The 19,717-nt window shown below is 39.7% G+C and overlaps 2 protein-coding genes across 2 annotated transcripts in view; one reads left to right on the forward strand and one right to left on the reverse strand.

Moving 5' to 3' along the window:
* scn8aa (sodium channel, voltage gated, type VIII, alpha subunit a) overlaps nucleotides 1-9,788 on the reverse strand; it is a 50,432-nt gene extending 40,644 nt beyond the window's left edge. The window contains exons 1-4 of the mRNA XM_030733407.1: nucleotides 9,577-9,788; nucleotides 6,657-6,990; nucleotides 1,992-2,110; nucleotides 564-653 (exon numbers count right to left, since the gene is read on the reverse strand). Of these exons, the coding sequence (XP_030589267.1) occupies nucleotides 564-653; nucleotides 1,992-2,110; nucleotides 6,657-6,935 (488 nt within the window). The 5' untranslated portion in view covers nucleotides 6,936-6,990; nucleotides 9,577-9,788. The remainder of the gene's footprint in view (nucleotides 1-563; nucleotides 654-1,991; nucleotides 2,111-6,656; nucleotides 6,991-9,576) is intronic.
* A 986-nt stretch (nucleotides 9,789-10,774) lies between these two features.
* On the forward strand, nucleotides 10,775-18,167 carry LOC115783676 (transmembrane protease serine 11D). The gene is made up of 5 exons (XM_030734614.1): nucleotides 10,775-10,929; nucleotides 12,264-12,447; nucleotides 14,315-14,592; nucleotides 17,675-17,817; nucleotides 17,904-18,167. Exons 1-5 carry the CDS (start codon nucleotides 10,857-10,859, stop codon nucleotides 18,135-18,137), a joined length of 912 nt encoding a protein of 303 aa, XP_030590474.1. The 5' UTR covers nucleotides 10,775-10,856; the 3' UTR covers nucleotides 18,138-18,167.
* The last annotated feature ends 1,550 nt before the right edge of the window (nucleotides 18,168-19,717 follow it).

Raw genomic sequence — 19,717 nt, forward strand, 5'->3', positions numbered from 1 at the left:
ATCTGGGTTCTTCAGCCTAATGATTGCTTCCTTCACTTCCACAGACATCTTTTTTGACTTAATATCGATTAAACAGCCACCAAAGGTAAGTCTAAACTCTGAATCAATCCCAGATATTTTACCTGCTTCCTTTGTCATTAAACTTAAATTAAAGCTTAAAGTCTGCACTTCAATCACATCTGACTACTCCACTTAAAATCCACTGTGAAGGTGAGCAGACGCAAAATTACAGGCGCACCAAAATGAACACTTTGATTCCTGTGGCATATAGCCCCATCGGCGCTGTCTTCTAAGATCTTGATTTTGCGTGGAAAACATATGCTATGGTTAGTGTGCATTAAACTTCTTTATGTTTTTCATTCAGAGGACTTGAAGAGTTTTTATTTATTTAGGAAATTCCTGCAAAACAGCCATAAATGAGTTTTATTAAATGAGTTTTTCCAAATATCAACAAGAAAATGCTGTGCTAGTTCTGCGATACAAATGTAATGCCAATATAGATGCACAAACTGTTACCACACATTTATATAAAACCATGTGAAAACAGAAAAAATTGTACTTACTCTACTTGTTTTGACCACTCAGGGGGATCACTAAAGGTCATGAATATACAGTTGGTCAAAATAGTACACATAATGATCATGCTGAAAAGAGTGAGGAGCATGTTAAGGAAAACAGGGATTGTAGAGACAATCACAAACATCATCAAAACTCAATGAAACTGTAAAACATAATAAAAAAAATGACAATAGGCAATGTATGGTCTACAGACCAGTCGGCATAAACAGCCAGTAACATTCAAAGGGTTAATGTCATGAAATGAACTCAAAGAACTTAGTTGAACGTGGTTAAAGGTGCTCACTACTACAAAGGCCATGAAATATTTCAACAGTATATATTTAGGGGAAATGCTAAACTATAGTAGATTTTAAAGGTGCAAAGCTTTCAGTGCAGAGAGGCTGACACTCAAAGAAAACAAGGGAGACTTCAGACTTTGCTTTAAAGGCCAGCAGAAGTCAGTAATAGCTGTGCTTTGCAGCTTCATGGCAGGAAATCAGCAAACAAAAAGGCCTACACCATCAACAAATGTAGAGTTATGGTGGGCAAAGCAAAAATGCCACTTACATAAATGTAGGATATTTGAAACCATGCATTTGTTTTATTTTACTTAATCCCTAAAAGGTCATCTGTTTTTTTTTCTATGAAAATAATGCATTCATGCCTAAACTGGAAAAACATGGAGGGAATCTCCTTAGTTTTAGTATTTGTTCATTTAGTAAAATCACAACTTGCCTGATGAGGCTTTGATGGACATGTTTACTGCAACGTTGGTTGTGAGTCAACAGCAGCTTTTTATATAAACACTTGCACTGATTTTGCTAAATCTTGCCTCTAGCATACACCCTCCAATACAACAATGCTTAAAAAGACTAAAACTAACACTGAAACTCATAAAAACTGAATTCAAACAAAACATTTTCAAACAATAATCTGAAACTAAAGAAAACTCACTCTGGAAACTAACTGACTGCAACTAAAGTGAGTTACAAAATAAAAGAGCAAAACAAAAACTAACTAGAAAATATTAAAACTATAATAACTGTGGTTAACTCTCAGAGAACAATATTAATATATAGCTCTGATCAGCTGAGGTCTCCTCCTAAAAAACTTCCTTTTAAGTCTTTGAGGGGTACAACATTCTGGACTCTTAGATAATGCACTGATAATGTGCTTACTGAGGAGGTCTGGCTTGGCTTACTGTTAAGGATGACTCATCATTTGTGCTAGCCTTTCCCTTCAGTGATAAAATGGCTACTGCATGGCGTCCTGTATGCTCTTTCTTGACTGTAACATACCGATTCTCTCCTGTAGCTCCACTCACAGGAAACATCAATAGCAGTACGAGCAGAAAGACAGAACATGTCATGAATAATACACGTAAACAGGAAACCTTTTAGTCCCAGCAGTTTAGACACCATTTCAAAGGATATGAATGTATCAAAATTTTAATAGCTATTCGCCTAACCAGATTAAAAGGACTTATGAAGTACAAGGCAGGTGTGGCACTAAAACGGAAGATTGTCTTCCCTTTATTTAGCACTATAAATGTCTGTGGAGAGAAGAACCAGAGAGAGAGAGAGAGAGACCGTTAACAATCAGAAAGATTATAAATAGACAAAGAGTAATAGCATGGAATATAACAATATTTACTAAAAATGACTGAATGTGGTACAAAAATGTATATGTCATCCTATTTGATACACTGTGAAAACATTTTCTGCAAGTCATACAAAGACAGTATGAGGATGATAAATAAAAGATGTGCATTTAGTCATTAAAGTAAAATGCTGCTTTTAAACAAATGCAAATAAAGTGAGAATTGCTGGCCAGATGTCTGCATGTTGTCCCAGTCTCTCACTGCTGCACCGCCCATTGTGGCAGTTTTAAGGGAAGGAAGCAGGCAAAACCAAAAGGAGCTTGCAAGCCACTTTCTGTGGATAACCTCATAATTGTTTAAATAAAACATTTGCATGAAACATTAATGGAACTGTGCATTTGCACAAGTGATATGGGCCCTTGCGCTTTTAACAAGGCATCCCTCACTACATTAAGCTCCTGCAGAGACACCGACAGTGGAGCCAGGAGGGAGGGAGAGGAAGAGGGATGAGGAGAAGCAGGGCGGATGGGTGGGGAGGTGCACAGTAAGACGTTCTCATGGTGGTGGTGTCACGTGCTCGCATGTAATTTATGCATTTTGGACAGAAATGAGGTGCACGCGTGAGCTCTTACTGTAACATAAACCTCTCAAAAGAGCAAAGAGCTCCCACCCACAAATCAGACACCTTACCCCTGATATCAATTTTACTGAAATCAAGAGACAAGTCAAATCAAGCCAGCACAGTTTTGAAATCATTAGACAACTTTCTTCTCTTGTTACTATTATAGGTCAGTGCAACATCTCCTTCAGTGTTAATACTGTCATCGACACTGTAAATCTTCCAGTTAAGACAATGACACACTTGGAAATGTCCCATCATGACATTCCTGTTACACACAGCCATCATTCACATATGCTGGGTGCACATCCATGACTGATGTGCACAAATGTATAAACATACACATTAAGTCACATCTGCACACAAACCAGCATGCACACAGCACAATGAGTAACCAATATTGTAACCTTGACACACATATACACCACTGCTAAGCATGCAGGTCTTTTTTTTTCTAACACATGGCAAAAGTGCTGCAAAGCTACTGAAAATTTCATAATCTAGAGCTGAGCAAAGAGGAGAGCAGCGAGGAAGAAAGGCAGAAAGGAGATGGAGAGTGAGTGAAGCAGGCAGGCAGGAAGCAACTGTGGCAGCAGCAGGCTGAGGAGAAGCAGGGCACAAGGAGCCAGAACGGGGAAGCTGGGCAGAAGCTGGGGGGGGGGGGGGGGGGGGGGGGGGGGGGGGGGGGGGGGGGGGGGGGGATGGGCGGGAGAATGAAAGAGATGGCAGCTTCGACACAGAAGCTCAAGCCAGCAGGCAGGGCTGCAGCAGCCGCATCCGTGAGGGCCTCAACATTCAGCGGGAAACCCTTCTTTCAACCCTTATGGTAAACGATAAATGGACTGCATTTACTGTATGGCCCCTTTAGCCCGAAAGCCCCACAGACATTAATGTAGCAATACCATAAGGCTTTTCTATGAAATGTTCAGGCATTCTCTGTCGTGCTTTTGCCCTGTTACTGCCATTTGACGTGCAAAAAATAGAATTTTTTGCTGTCTTGCTCTAAAGGCATGCTGAAATGTTCCTGGCTCTATTATTAACATGACTGCAAATTAAATCATTATGGACTGTGAGGTATTATTACCATGAATATGTATCCTTAACCAGTACGGAGAAGAAAAATGCTGCCTTTTCGCTTTTGTAGAGAAGCTCTAAAGTATTTTTAGCTCATCTTTTTCCTCAGCAAAACACGTTTCAGTTATCTTGGCTGCAGCAAGAAGGACAGCAAATGTGCTCATGCATCCTTGCACATGTTGTCCCTTTCATCTCTGTCCTCACTTCATCTCTCCCTCTGTCCCTTCCTTCTATGTCCTCTCCTTGAAATGTTTCGCAGGCCTTGTACAGTGACGCCAAGTGTGACCCGGCCTAACTCTGCTCAGCATGTCACAGCCCCACTCTGGCCACCAACCAGGCAAGGAGGGCTGTTGCTGCGTCATCACCTTGCCAGCCTCCCAACCCTCTGTCTCAGCTATGACACAATCTAAAAAAGCCACAAATTCAGATTTGTTCAGAAGATGAGAATAAGGAATGGCCTTCCTTTACAGTTGTTCCCCCACATCTTTCCCCCTCCTTCCTGCAAGAGAGCTATCCAGAAGCAGCCTGCCACCTCTCAATGACAATGACATACAGAGCATCAAGGTCACCACCTGATCTGATGTCAGTGCAGCATCAGTTCCCTTTGGCATCAGAATGAGACTAGATTAGGGGCCATAATTAGATTTGCCTGAAGCCAAGGAAGCAAAGATGAAAAGCAAAAGCACAGGTAAGGTTGCATGACTCGCGTGCATGTGTGTCATTAACATGGAGCATGTCTGGAAAAAGGCAGGTGAGCTGTGTGTAAGTGAGTGAATGAGCAACAGTCCCATGTATCCCTGGACATGTTTGCCACGTGTCATCTGAATCGTGTCTCCTCCTTGTGCGCTGGACTGGTGCGTTACATAACAGTCAGTGTGCACTGTGTAAAGACAGGGAGGTATAACACGGAGACAGACGTAGAGGAACGCAGGGACTGATGCTGTGCATCCAAACGTACACATGCATACAATATCTAAACAAATCAGCTCAGGTAATGATGATGTTTACACACGGCATTACCCTCTTGTTTTGTCAGGTAGGATTTGCTATATTTTAAGACACGGTGTGTGGACTGAGTTACACAACGCTGTTGTCAAAATATGCAGTAGTTTTAAAATGACTATAAGATCGGAGGAAATCATCTTGAAAAAAAAAAAAAATGCCAGTTTTGTTATATCATTTTTTGTTTGTTTGTTATAAATAGACAACAAACAACGTTACCATGGCAGAAGGTTTTAGCCTTCACTGCTCGGTCCTATTATAAGCACACCAATATTAAACTCAGCACAGTACACCTTACATCTCCATTGATGCTTAAGGAAAGAACAGCCATTTTATGATAAATTATTCGAGTAAAAATGTAGAACTCTCTCAGAATACAGAAGCATCTATAGCTCTACAGCTTTCCAAAACTACAGTTTTGTTTTTTTTTTTACTTTCCTGAGCCTGTAACTTTCTATATCTGTAAGTCATGCCTTTTATAATTTAAGGTCAGAGGATTTTGTACAGCAAAAGTAGCCTCCAACGGTTTAGGCCAACAGGTACACATGGAGGTAACATTAAAAGACTGTCAAGGTCACCTGGCTGTCCTCAGTGTGAGGACAGCCAGACGTCAGACATGACAGAAACCCAAGAGAGACACGTGTCTCCTCTAAGACAGCCAGAGTCCTGCTGCTGCTGCTTCACTCTCCTGCCTCAGATTAATTTTTCAACAATTAGGAAAGTCTGTCATGTGGAACAACAGTCTTTCAACAGTAACTGTTTCTGACCTTTTCCCCAAAGCCCTGTGAGCGCATTGGAGATACAGCAACAGTCCATTCAACAGCTCGAGAGCTCGACTCCAACATTTCCAAAAGGTCTTCAAGGAGGAAAACATAATTACCTCCTGTAGCCTAATTATAAAATTAAAATAACTGTAAACATAGCAGCCCTGGAAGTCAACTGTTAAAAGCCACATGGTGACTCCGCTTTGTCTGCGTAATTTCCGGTCATAACTTATGACTCACCTCAACAAAATGAAGCTTCTTATCTACTGGCTGCTGTCCAAAATGATTACGTATGTTTGAGTTTATCACAACATTAGAGGGATAAAAAACACAGCTGCAGTGTGTCAGGTTAAAAATTACTACAACCGCTTGTTACAACTATTTTTTTGAAACGCCGCACAAGTGTTAGATTTTATTTAAATGAATTCAACTGATCATAATAAAGTCTCCAAATCTCAAAACCACTGTTAGAAAAAAACAAAGAAAACTGTTTAAAAAAAAAGATTGCAAACACAAATCAGGCCACGCACAAGAACGGAAAGGTAACAGTGATTTGATGGTGTCACGTTTTCACTTGCCAAATGCAACATTAAGGATTCTGGAAGCAACATATAGTAATAGTCTGTGAATTTTGGAAGCCTGAGAGAAAGGGACAAATACCAAAAATAGTGCAGTGCATCAATATTTGCAGCAATAAGGCTGGGCAACTTTGTTTTAGAATATAGCCAGTGCTCACTTTGACTAAAAGTAAACATAATTTTCTACAAATATGTTGTTTAATTTAATGAAGTAAAAAAAAAAAAGCCTCGATTGGAGAACATGTTGAAAGAAATCTAAGAAACCAAACTGCCATACAAGAACATAGCAGATGCCAGCTTTGAACTCTCTTTCCTGACACATTTTGGTCAGATATTAAAATATTGAGGTTCAATAACCTACACTAATCAGAAACATCCTTTGTTTTGAACCACCCTCATAGAGTTAAGTCTATAATATCATAACCTGTGCATGTGGGGGAATGGGGTCTTTGTAACCTCACTTTTTGTGAATTCAGGTAGTATGGGTCCAGATCCTCCAGTGGTACCGCCACCATTCCCGAAGGGATGTCCCCATAGATGTAGGGCAGGCTCTTCCCAGCCTCCAGGTCGCTGTTGGGTTTGGGCTTGTTCTCGTCATCATCGTCGCGGTAGCTGCTGTCCTGCTTGGGTGGCTTTTTGTTCTTCTCCTCTTGGATGCGCTGCTCAAGGACCGCCAAAGATTCTGGAGTAAACTTCTTGAAGCTGTCAGGTCCTGGCGGTGCAAGAAGGGGTGCAGCCATGTTTTCATCCTGCAGCTACTTGGTCTTTAGGTTTGTACCATCCACAGTAGCAGCTCTGCAGGAGGCAGGAGTTGAAAAAAATGACAACATGAAATTAAGTACTACAGAAATAGTGGCCTGAAACTTGCATTCTTGACTCAATGTTAACTTGCAATGTTCATTTCAACAATTAGTTTCCCTTCCCTTTACATTATCTCCATTAAGGATGTGAGCCGAAGAGAACATTTGTTACATGAGCCTTGGAAGCAGAAACAATCATGGTCAGTGTGTGGTGGCCATAAAGAGAATATTTAAATAAGCGTCTTCAAGAGTAGCAGATTATGGATTTTCTCATCCAATGGAATATCAGCTAATACACAAATGTTTCATGATATATTTGGTATATGTTTATATTAAAAATCTGCATATTTGGGCATTTCCCAGCTTTGATGAGTTAGGTTATCACATAGAATTTTAAACTAGTAGTATATGCTTAAAATGATAAATATAATAGTTCATTTTCTAATGTTCAAGACATATTATTTTGCCATTTCATGTTCCTTGGGCTATATTTTTTACTGGTTAAATATATTTGTGTTGCCATGCTCCATCAGATTTTGCATAGATTAGATCAAACAAATAATCTACAAATCTAAATTAGTGGTTATTATCAAGTTCCATCTGCATTAAACTTCAAATTCAAAATTCAAACCACAAGTTTAAAAATCTTACTGCTTGAGGTGTTTGTTTGTTTGTTTTAACTAAAAGACATGTGGACATGCTGAGAAAAAAAAAAAAAAACACCTTACAGTAATGGTTGCATGGCTCAGTGAAGGCTTTCTCCTAAACGCATATAAAGAGGGTAACATGACAAATGTTCCAGGCTGCAGGAACATGAGGCAGTGCTGAAGAGGAAGGAGCTGAAATTAGAGTTCAGTTCAGCCAGATCTGAAAAATTAATGAAATCATTTGATTTGGAGGGTTTCTAAATCATCATCCGGCCCTCTCTTCTCCTCGTGTTCCATCTACTGCTGCAGCACAAAAACCTTTAATTTCAAGAAGAACAAGGTGGCTGCAGCCCGAACAGGACAGTCAGCCATATTTGAGTCACCGGGCCCGTCACTTCCCTGCCTCCCTCTTACATAACACCGCCTAATTAAAATGCTCGACGCGCAAAGCTGATATCACACAGGAAAGACTCCTTTCTATCTGTCCCGACAAGAGGTGGAAAAAAACACAGAAAACATGAAGCAGGTGAGGCGAGACGTCTGTTTTAAAATGGACACCAGAACCTCGGAGCCTTCTGCTGCTCTGCTGGCGCTGTCCGCTTCAGCACTGCTTCACACAGCACGAGCTCATATTCATACACGTGCGCGCGCACGTGAGCGCCTACCAAAAAAAAAAAGAGGGGGGGGGGGGGGTACAACCGTTTGTTCTTTTTTTTTTTCCGACACCTTCAGGCCTGCAGTTTATCCTTCAAATCTCCTCAGTTATTAAGTCACGGTGGCAACACTCATATTGTCATCAGTGTTCCAGGTTGCACACTGCTTACATCCGAGATCGGCACTGCGATCAGTTTCACAGAGAAAAGAACATTCTGGCATCTTTTTAGTTCGAGACAGAACAAAACTGAAACTTGTTTACCAAAGATTAGCTGGTCCCTGTTTTTCTAATATATTACGGTCCTCAGCTTCACAGAGGAGCTCTGGGTTATACTGCGCAGTGAAGTGGCCCGCTACAACCAAATTGGCCAAAGCTGTGTTGCTGCAGTGGGAGGTTTACATGTTAAAAAATTGTCACGCTGAGGTAAGCGCAACCGTGGATCAAAGTCGGGAGAGTGGTGACGATGTAAAAATAAAAAATAAGTACATTATGCCCTCCCTGTAAATCGGGAAAACTGTTTTTTGTATTTTTTTTTTCTCCGCGGGATATTCTGTGCGCTTTTGCGCGTCGTCTTCAAGGATCTGCACCACACCCGTGAAGCCATGTCGACTGCCAAATCAATAAGGGCTCTATCTGTGCACAAAATAGTCCAGAGTTCCAAGCTAAAAACAACACAGTCTACAACACGACGTTAAACACGACGATTAGAAAACTGCCATGCTCATGTCACGCCAAAATCACCCCGGGGAATGCAAATTTCTTGTCTGTCGGTGATGGAAAGAAGATCAGGCTACTTACATAGCATCAACCCCTTTTTGAAGCCTTGTGGGGTTTCAAGTGCATCATTCTGTAGTCCGGAGGGATGTAAACAAAAAAGACAAAATTTTTAAAAAAAAGAAAAGAAAAAAGTGAAAGTTTTTTGGGCTTCTGGGAAGTCAGACGGCGCCCTGCCTGAAGCCTAACCTAAGAGACATTTTCTCCCCCTATTTTCCAATCACTACCTCCGACGCTCGATGAAATTGTTAATCTGATAAATTCCTCGGGGTCGACACCAGCTGGTTGTTAAATATATTACCCCCCCTGCTCTGGTCCAGCCGGTACATGCCCAACAAGCGCAGACACCCTGTTCCGTCGCGCTCCAAAAAAAGATGCGGGGCAGTGTGCAGCTCTGCGACATTTAGGCTACGCAAGGATAGCCTACCGATGGAAAGAAAATCTGCCCTCATCTACCACCATACGCCAGGCTTTCCCCAAACGGTTACAAATTAAAGATACTCACTTTGTAAGCGTTACAATGAATCCAGAGAGCCGTTGCAGGACTGCAGATGTGGAAAAGATTGGGGAGAAACTGCGGTTGTCGCCATATTGTTGCTGCTACCTTCCCCCTCAGCGCGAGCAGTTTTCCTGCATAATTGATGACTCTCAGCAGAATGTGAGGGAGTGTCGGCAAGTACGTTTCGTAAAATCGTAAAGGTCATTTAGGCCCGCAGCATCTAAACCCCAGTGTGCGCCTCACAAAACAGGCTCAGGGTTGAGCCATGGTGAGACCGTGCGCAGAAAACACGCTCAAGGTTTTTCTGACAAAACGCATTGGCTCACTGTGTGTGTGTGTGTGTGTGTGTGTGTGTGTGTGTGTGCGCGTGTGCAGTGTGCAGAGTTTGTAGTGCAGGAATTCAAAAAGAGGGGGCATTAAATGTCTGTGATATAGAAAGACAATAATTATAGCGATAGAGACACACACACATATATATATATATATATATATATATATATATATATATATATATATATATATATATATATATATATATATATATATAGATAGATAGATAGATAGATAGATAGATAGATAGATTTTATTACAGACTCATAGTCCACATCACATAAAAACAAACACAAAACAATCAATGATAAAAGGAAAAAAGAAAAACAAGGGCACATTATATATATATATATATATATATATGTGTGTATATATATATATATATGTGTGTGTGTATATATATATATATATATATATATATATATATATATATATATATATATATATACGCACACCTGGAAATAACTCAGTGTTTTTCTTTTTTATGTGTTACACATTAAGTGGGATATAGATTTGTTCTGAGCATGATTCTCACTTATTCATACTTGTAAAAATTTTTAAACTGAGAATCTCATCTCTAAATGACTATTTTCACTTAGAGCCGCTGCATCCGACAGCTGCCCTCCTCCAGCACTTCGCCCTTTAATAGCACAAATTTAAATGCAAATAGGCAGCTCTTAATCTGGTAACCTGCCCCCTGTCTTTTGCTGTTATGTAATGTGTGTGTGAATGAACGCAAAGGGAGCTGATGGAGTGAAAATGCTGTACAAAGAAATTAAACACATTTACACTTTCTGCAAAGTCGCTGCTTAAATTTTGAGGCGAAGTCACGTTTCAGTTTTTACGCACGTCAAATGAGCGGAACGTGCACATGACGTCATCGGCCGGACGGAATTGTTATTGTTTATGATCAAAAAAAAAAAAAAAAAAAAAACGTCCCAAAGACTTGAAACTAAATGGAGTTAAAGGCTCTTCTGCTGTTTCTGAGTGTCTGCTGTCTGATTGAATCATCCACTTCAGCACAGGACAGTGAGTAAAGGCAGACGTTGTTTGTAATTTGATGATTTTTTTCTGTAACTTAAAAATCCCTTTTTGTACCCTTGTTTTTAGAAAGGCACTCTTCCTTGTACGTGAGCATTATTTAAAAGTGACACTTTACAGCTTACTTTCCCGAGTCTATTTACTGACTGTGACTCAGTACTTTAACTGATAGAGACCTTATTTGTTTTATGATATGATGATGATGTCACTGGGACAGACCCAGTTAAGTTATGCATTGAAAAATCATTTAGTTTCTTTACTACCAGAAAAAATAACAAACATATTCCTGCAGTTTAAGCAAAGTTAAACAATAATCAATATGATAATACAAAAAAAAGTCATTTTAATTCATCTTGTGCTGTATCCACCTACTTTTGTTATGCTATCACCACTACTATCACCAAAACCCATATAATCACGTTTCAGTTTTAAAGGCTTGTTTACGGTTAGTTAATTACCAAAGTAATATCCAGGTAATTATATAGTGTTCATAACTATTGAAATTATGTAATTGGGTAAAAACAGGCCAGAAACTAGGATTAATAATGTGGAAACAAATGTATACCTATGAGGCAAAGCCAGTTAGTAATAGTAAAGTATAGTAGTATAGTAAGGTAGGGTTAATTATACAATTATATTGGTGCTGGCCGGTTGTTATCCAATTATATTAATTTCAGTCTAGTCTTACTCTGCTATAAACAGTATTGATACAAGATAATTACATGGATTTTACTTAGGAAAGAGGTAATGACGTGCTTATTTCTATATTATAACCGTCTTGATGCCACCCACTATTACCACATTATTACTGAGCTATAATAGAAAGTGCTACCATTCAAATTTATGAATTTATGAATGTTTTTGTCTAATAATTGCAGCCATTTGATTGTTGACTGATTACTCCAGTAAGTTTTTAGCATCATTAGCATCATAATCATCTGAATATATTGATTGTGTAGTCAAAATACTGTAAAATACACCAGTCACATGACACACTGATTACCACTGTCACCTCACACAAGAAGGTTCTTGCTGGGGCTTTTCCGTGTGGTGTTTGCGTGCTCCTCTGGGTACCAAAGCTTCCTCCCAGTCCAAAGACATGTATTTTAGGTTAATTTATGAGCTAAACTAGCCATATATCCAAGGAAGATAAAGTGCTTAAGGTGCACAGAATAAAATTCTGTATGAAATATGGTTAAAAATGTGACTTGTAGTCTAAAGTGCTTTGAGTGCTCAGTAAGACTAGAAAAGAGCTATAAATCCAAATACATTACATTACAATGAAAAATATGTTCAGCTTTTTTTTTTCTAATTATTATTAGGTTGTGGGGAGCGGCCCCTGGTTGGCCCCCCAGGTGCATCTCGGATTGTGGGTGGCCAGGAGGCTCCTGAGGGGGCGTGGCCTTGGCAGGTCAGCATCCAGATCCATTCCAGACACCACTGTGGGGGCACAATCCTCAACAGCCTCTGGGTGCTCACTGCCACACACTGCTTCTACAATTACCTGTGAGTAGCTTAACATTTAGATATCTGACTAATCTACGCCCAAACACATGTAGTGTATACCTCAGCAGATGCTAAACACAGAGAAATATTCTGGGAAGAGTGATCGCATGTTAAAAATAAAATATCAGGGACACAGCATAAACATAGCACCTGTAAAACAGAACTATACCACCCTTTCATCTGGAAGAAAAGTAAAAGTTATGATTGGCTGTAGAGTCTGGGTCCCCGTGCTCTGTTACTATGAATAACATTGGTTTTTGTTCACTATTGTCTTAGAGTGTCAAAAAGGAAAAGTATAGAGTATAGATAGAATACATTTGGGCTCTCAGATAATTTTTCCTAAGATCTCAGACCTTCAGGTGCTTTTTAGGGGTATGACTTGTTCACAGTCCTCATTTAGGGGAGGCCATTTAGGGGATGCTTCACAAAGCAGGAGAAGTTCAGAAAAAGATAACAAGGTTTTCTTGGCTTTGGGTAGAACTTTATAACATGGCATACATTTAAGTGTGTAATTCTCTTAAAATTAAATAGAATTTTACTGTATTTTTATCTGAAATTAGGATGTTATATTTACCTACAAATACCTACTGGTAGATACACTAGAATAAGGGGGTCACAATTCAAGTTTATATAGGAAAGAAGAAGTAATTATACTATAAGTAATTTTAAATAGTGCACAATTTTTATAGGTTATCTCCTTATTTTAGTGTACTGCAGTTTAAGTATTTGTAGGTAAATATAATTATCTCATAATGTCAGATAAAAACCACTGAAATTCCATTAAATTCAAGGGGAATTACATCCTTAGTCGTGGGTCATATTATAAAATGCTACCAAAAATATTTGCAAAAAAAAAGCGTAAGAATTTCTAACGAGGTAAAACAAAGCCCCCACCTGACTGCAAATGTCTTTCAGGAAGGTTTGTGCAGTGTTACCTTAACCTTAATGGGTTTCAGACATAATTCTTGTAGACGTTAAATATAACGTCTTCTTTTTCTGCAAAGGCATTTTGAGCAAAAACAGGGTGCAGAACTGTTATGAGAAGAGCACCTCTCTAACTGTAAGGCTCCCCCACTGGATTATTTATGACTTGGGCTTGTGCTGCAGCTTGTGGCAAAGGGAACATTTCCCAGTAGAGAAGAACCAGGAAACATGGGAAAGAAGCGGACTTCACACTATCTGCAAAGTCTTCTCAGTATGATGATGCTAAACACAGTATCACAAAATCCACAGCAGACTACCTCAAGAGTCAAGCTAAAGGTTTGGCTGGGGTCATCACACCCTCCTATCCTAAATATCAGCAAAAATCTGTGGATAGACCTCTGAAGAGCAGCAGCTGGAGGATGGCCTAAGAAGCTCACAGTTAGTGCATGAAGAATGGGGAAAACAGAACAAGAACTGAGAAAGTCACTACTGAAAATAAAATAAAAAGATCTTACAAGCTATGATGTGGCTGAAGGGGGTCTTGTTGATCGCTTCGGGTGCCCAAACATTTGCTTTGGGCCTTCTTCCTTTTTTCCTATTTTGAGTCTATTTTTAAAGATGAAAATACAAAAGAAATCTTGCTTGGTTATTAATGTGTCATCTTTAAGCTTACACCTTTTGGAAATCAGGTCATCTTTTACTCACTGAGCAAAGAAACAGAAATTTTGACCCAAACTTTCACCACATTGTGAGCAGGTATCTTATTAGTTTGAAATGCAGTGAAGGGAAACATTGACTGATAGAAGCTATCTTTGTGACCTGGTTTTTAGTATGTTTATTCTGTACAATCAAGCAATAGTGGCCACAGTAGCAGATTTAACAGTAGAACAAAAACAAAAACAGCAGCAAGTGAATTTTTTTGTCTATTCTCTTTTATGTCCAGATGGATCGGCCTAAGACATTTTCGTGCAGTGGCAGGACTACACGCGTTACCTTCTCCACGAAAACACGCCCAGATCCGCTCGCTCCGTGAAGTGAAAATGCACGAGGGCTACAGCATCAACACAGCTGATAGCGATGTGGCACTGTTGCTGCTCAGCTCGCCCTTGATGTTCACAAACTATATCCAACCTGTTTGCCTTCCTTATGATATGACCCATGAGGCCAAGCTCAACTTCAGCCACTGCTTCATCACTGGATGGGGAAGCGCCTATCACAAAGGTTGGTGTAAAAACTGCTGATACATGGTGATGAATTTTTATGTGAAAGTGCACGTCAGCAAGACTCCACCAGTTTCAGATTCACAGCGAAGGCAGGACCTGTCATTTTAAAGTAAGAAAAATGAATATTTACTTAACCGTTCGAATTTAAAAGCATGAAGGTGTGAACAATGCCACAAATACTGTATTCAGGTAGCCAGAGGTGGCTGAATAGATATTCTGTACTTAAGTAGAAGTACAGAATGGTTGTAGTGGCTCTGCATGGGGAGACAAATCACAACTTTCTATTGTGAGCTCCAGTAAGGTTTCTTTGCATACAGGCTGTGATCAGCTGACATGTGCTGCTGCTGCTCTTAGTGGATGAAGTGAATTCAACAAGATGTAGAAGCTTTACTGTAAATTCACCACAGTACAGCAAACTAACCTGTTTCTCCTGCACTAAACTGCAGTATTTTCATGCAACCTTTGAGTAACACAAAGTTAGTATACATCACCTTTTTTGTAGGATGTTTCAAAATATAAAAAAAAAAAAAAACAGAACTTCACATCATCAAAAATGAGGACAAAATGAGCTTTAAATTTTCAGTTTATCAGATGTCACTGAGCAGTCCTTACCTTTAAATATGAACTCTCTTCTTCCTCTCCTGTCCTTTTTCTTACATCTTTCTCCATCTGTGAGTGACCTTAACTCTCATTCTGGGAAAGAGCAGGTGTACCATTAACTAGCAGACACACTATGTCACAAACTGCACACAAAGAGTTTGTGTGTTTGCTGATATTTGTTGGGGTAACAGAAACTTTGCATTTAAAATTACCTGCCAGAAGAGTTGCTCCATTTACACTCACTCCTCTTCAGTGATGCTAATTAGATGTTAGAGTACCGTGACCACAACTTACGGACATCTGCACTCGGTTTGGCCCACTGTAACCCCTGAGCAAAGCGCTATAAATGATAGCTAAATTATGGTTTTCCTCTTTCAACTCTTTGCAGGGTTCTAGCCAAAAAAAAAATTTTCAACCTGGGGTGTGTGTGTTGGGGGGGTGGGGGCTAATTAGCATTTGCTTGCTAATGCTAGTTAGCTTGCTAATGCTAAATACTAATTTTTTTTTTTTTTATATGTACTAAACACTAAATGCTGTGCCAGCTTGCTAATTCGGTGACTGTGAAGTTGGATAATATTATGTATGTAATATTCTGTGATAACGGTTGGTCCGACGGGTCATTGAAGGCACCTGAATCTGATTGGACCATATGACTTGATGGGCTAGGGAAGTGGCTCCTTGCCTAAAAATAAGACATTTACCTGCAGCTATTGTTAATAAACATTTCTGGCAGTGTGTTATCGTTGTGAGTCTATGAAGACAAGAAACAAGACAAGCTCCTTGGATTTTATGTTTAATAGGAAACCCAAAATTGTCCTTTGAGCTCCCTTTTTCCTCTACTTCACCCTCAGTTTCACACTGGTCGCTATTTCGCCCGGCATGTGCCAGCACATTGTGAACGAAACTGGCCGTGCAGGTGATAGACTGCAAACTGTGGTGAAATAATATTATAGTGCAGCGATTGTGTTGTAGGGAGTAAAAGTAAAAAGTCAGAAAAATAAATACTCAAGTAAAGTACAGACACCTAAAAATGCTACTTAAGTACAGTAACAAAGTATTTGTACTTTGTTACTTCCCACCTCTGCAGTTATCACAGTAGGCATATACTGAAAAATTCACTTCTTCAGTGACAGTGAATATATGATATTAAATTTTATTCATATTTTTCCTGTAAGTGATACATTCTTTAATATCATTTAAAATGGTCCCTTTGTGTTAGATGCAAAACATCTAGTCCAAAAATAATGTTATTGACTCAGTGACATTTAAAGACTGTAGCCTTGATGATTCATTTTAGAAAGAAACCTCCCATTACTTATTAATGGCATTCACTTACATCTGTAGCTGAAGGGATCTTAAGTATTTATAACTATTACCTGTTCATCAAGTGTTAGATGTCCTCTGTGCAGCAGACAAATGACTGATCTTCAGCAACTTTAATGTGAGAGTAAGAAAGGTTTACGAAACATACTATGGAACAATCAGAAACTCTGAGACAAAGTTTTATGGACTGATGAGACAAAGATTAACCGTTACCAAGGTGATGGAAAGGCTAAGGTTTGGAGAAAGAAAGTATCTGCTCATGATCCCAAACATAAGAGCTCATCTGTGAAACACTGAAGGTAATGTCATGGTTTGTGCTTGCATGGCTCCTTCTGGGATGAGCTCATTAATGATGTTGCACATAATGGCAGCAGTACAATGAACTTTTTTTTTCTGACAATATAAAGAAAGATGCAACCAAACTGACTGGGAGAGCCTTCATCATGCAGCAAGATAATGACCCAAAACACACTGCCAACGCTACAAGGAGTTTATTAGTGGCAGGAAGTGGAAGGTTTTAGACTGGCCTAGTCAGTCTCCAGACTAAAACCCTATAGAGCATTTTACCTGCTAAAGAGGAGACTGAAGGGAGTAACCGCCCCAAAACACAACAACTGAAGAAGGATCCCAAAGAATGCAAAAGTTTAGTGATGTCATCTGGTCGTAGGCTTGATTCAGTTATTGCAAACAAAGGATTTGGGACTAAATATTAAATCTTACTCACTTTAATCTATTTTAAGTGGATCTGTTCCAATACTTTTGCACACAAGAATAAAGGGTGTGTTCAGACAAAAGGTGCTACCTTCTGAACTGTGTATCACATCCAGATGTAAATACCTGGAAATTAAAGCTGAGATGGTGATTTTTTGTCTCATATTTATCTTTTAATGTCAAACCCAAATGTTTTCAGTCTACAGCAAAAAATAAAAGGATTGGATTCACTGCTCCAATACTTTTGGAGGGGAGTGTAGTTTTTGAACGCATTATAGCATGTTGTAAGGCGTTTAATGAATGTTTTTGTAGATACTTAAAGCTTTATTTTTTTTCTCCTGTGTTTTTAAATGTCATTCTCACATATATTTCCCTATCATGTCATATCATATATTCATAAAGTTCTTTGAGCCTATTTAAAAGCTCTTTTGGTGTGTGAACTGCAGGCTCGCTGATGAACACACTGCAGGAAGCTGAGGTGGAGCTCATTGATAGAAGAACGTGTAACCGGATCACCTGGTACAACGGCATCATCACTGAGAACATGATCTGTGCGGGGCTGGAGAGTGGAGGAGTCGACACCTGTCAGGTGCTGATCCTCGGGCACTTTTTTTAAAGTCACTACGAGCTACTTAAAATGAATATCACACCGCTGTTGTTTTGTGTCTGCTTCAGGGTGACAGCGGGGGCCCCCTGCAGTGCTACAGTGAGAATGAGGAGAGGTTTTATGTGGTCGGAGTGACAAGCTTCGGAGAGGAGTGTGGACTTCCTCACAAGCCCGGGGTGTACGCACGAGCCAGCAGGTTTGTGGATTGGCTGAAGGCGAGTCAGACAGCGGCGTCTGCTGTGCACAGAGCGAACACGGGACTCATCTCAGCTCTGCTCAGTGTCGCTCTGATGTTGCTCTGAAACAGCAATAAATATCACGACTTAAAGAGACAGCTCTGAATGTCGCATGCTTTTCTTTCACATGTAGTTCAATACAATTACACTGTTAGAGCTGTCAAAATCTCTCATTTAGTATCTTACTTTGAGTGATAGTTTCATTTGTCGCCAAGGCAGAGGCTTTTTGGTTATATGACTTGAGATATTTGTGTTTATGTATTTTCTTTATACAGCATGTAGAAATAGACAGCATGACAGATACACATGTATACAGTGACATACAGAAAGGACACAAAAAGACAATTCATATGCTTCTACAAATGAGTTTACTTTTCTTTAGGACCATGCTTTAATTATTTGTAATAAAAGGAGGGTTAAGAAGTGCCAAACACTGAAGTAATAATGTCTTGAATGGAGGATGTGCACTGTTTTTATTTCTCTGTTGGGAGGTGATTTTTTCTTTGGAAATATGAAAGCTGTAATAAGACTGTGAAAGCCAACTGCTTCCTTGGAATTCACTTTATTACTGAAATTTCCATGATGACTTGATGTATTTAAGATTTTTTTTTCTACCTTAAGGATAAGCAGAAGAAAATGGATGGATGGATGGATGGATGGATGATCAAAGGAGTTTTTAAACTGCTAAGTGTTAAAAATAAAATATAAAAATCAGGATTAAGAGCATATTTACAGGCAGCCAAATTTTCAACAGCTTTCAACCCAAAAATTTTGCTTTTAGTCAGACTTTCTAGATGGCATTTTTAAGAAAGTGGCATCATGTGACTATGATTTTGCAAGTTTTGATTTTCAAGCGTATCTCATGTAGTTTCAACTGTTTCAAGCAACCACACGTCCCACTACCCAGACTCAAAGTGAACATTACATCTGTTTGAGCTCCCCTGCTACAAGAACAGATATACAAAATCTTTACCACCTCATACTGCAACACCTGCATTCATGTAAGATTTAAGCTCCTCCTTGTATTAGATTTTGATTTATTGACCTTGTCATTTTTTCATATTTTCTGTTTAGTGTAATTATTCAGCTTTCCAAGCTACACTGCAATCTGTCCAGGTAGGAAGAATAATCCTCTGTGAATCCATTTCACCTACTTTTGTGTAAATAAAGGTCCAGGTGCACTGGAGAGGTGGTGACCACAGACCATTGTGTTCTCTCCTTATCACTCCTGACTGATTTTTCTGTAGTTACTACAGGTAGCATGAGATGGTACCTGCAGACCATTCAGGTTACACAGGTAGTTCAGCTCCTCCAGAGTGGCACATCCATATGTGCCATTCCAAGGAGGTTTGTTGTGTCTCCCAGTGCAGTCTCCTCCACTGTTGATGAGATAGGAGACAGAACATTACACAAGGAGAGCTGGAATGGGCTGTAGAAGGGCATCAGCCCAGCAGCAGGACCAGCGAGGAGGAACAAGACAAACACTGCCAGAGCCCTACAAAATGACCTCCAGCTGGCTACTCATATGAATGTTTCTGACCAAACTGTCAGAATCAGACTCCATGAGGGTGGCATGAGGTCCCTCTATCCTTCGTTGGGACCCGTCCCCACAGACCAGCACCCAGCAGCTCGACTGGCATTTGCCA

The sequence above is a fragment of the Archocentrus centrarchus genome, chromosome 7 (assembly GCF_007364275.1).
Source record: "Archocentrus centrarchus isolate MPI-CPG fArcCen1 chromosome 7, fArcCen1, whole genome shotgun sequence".
NCBI classification, from domain to species: domain Eukaryota; kingdom Metazoa; phylum Chordata; class Actinopteri; order Cichliformes; family Cichlidae; genus Archocentrus; species Archocentrus centrarchus.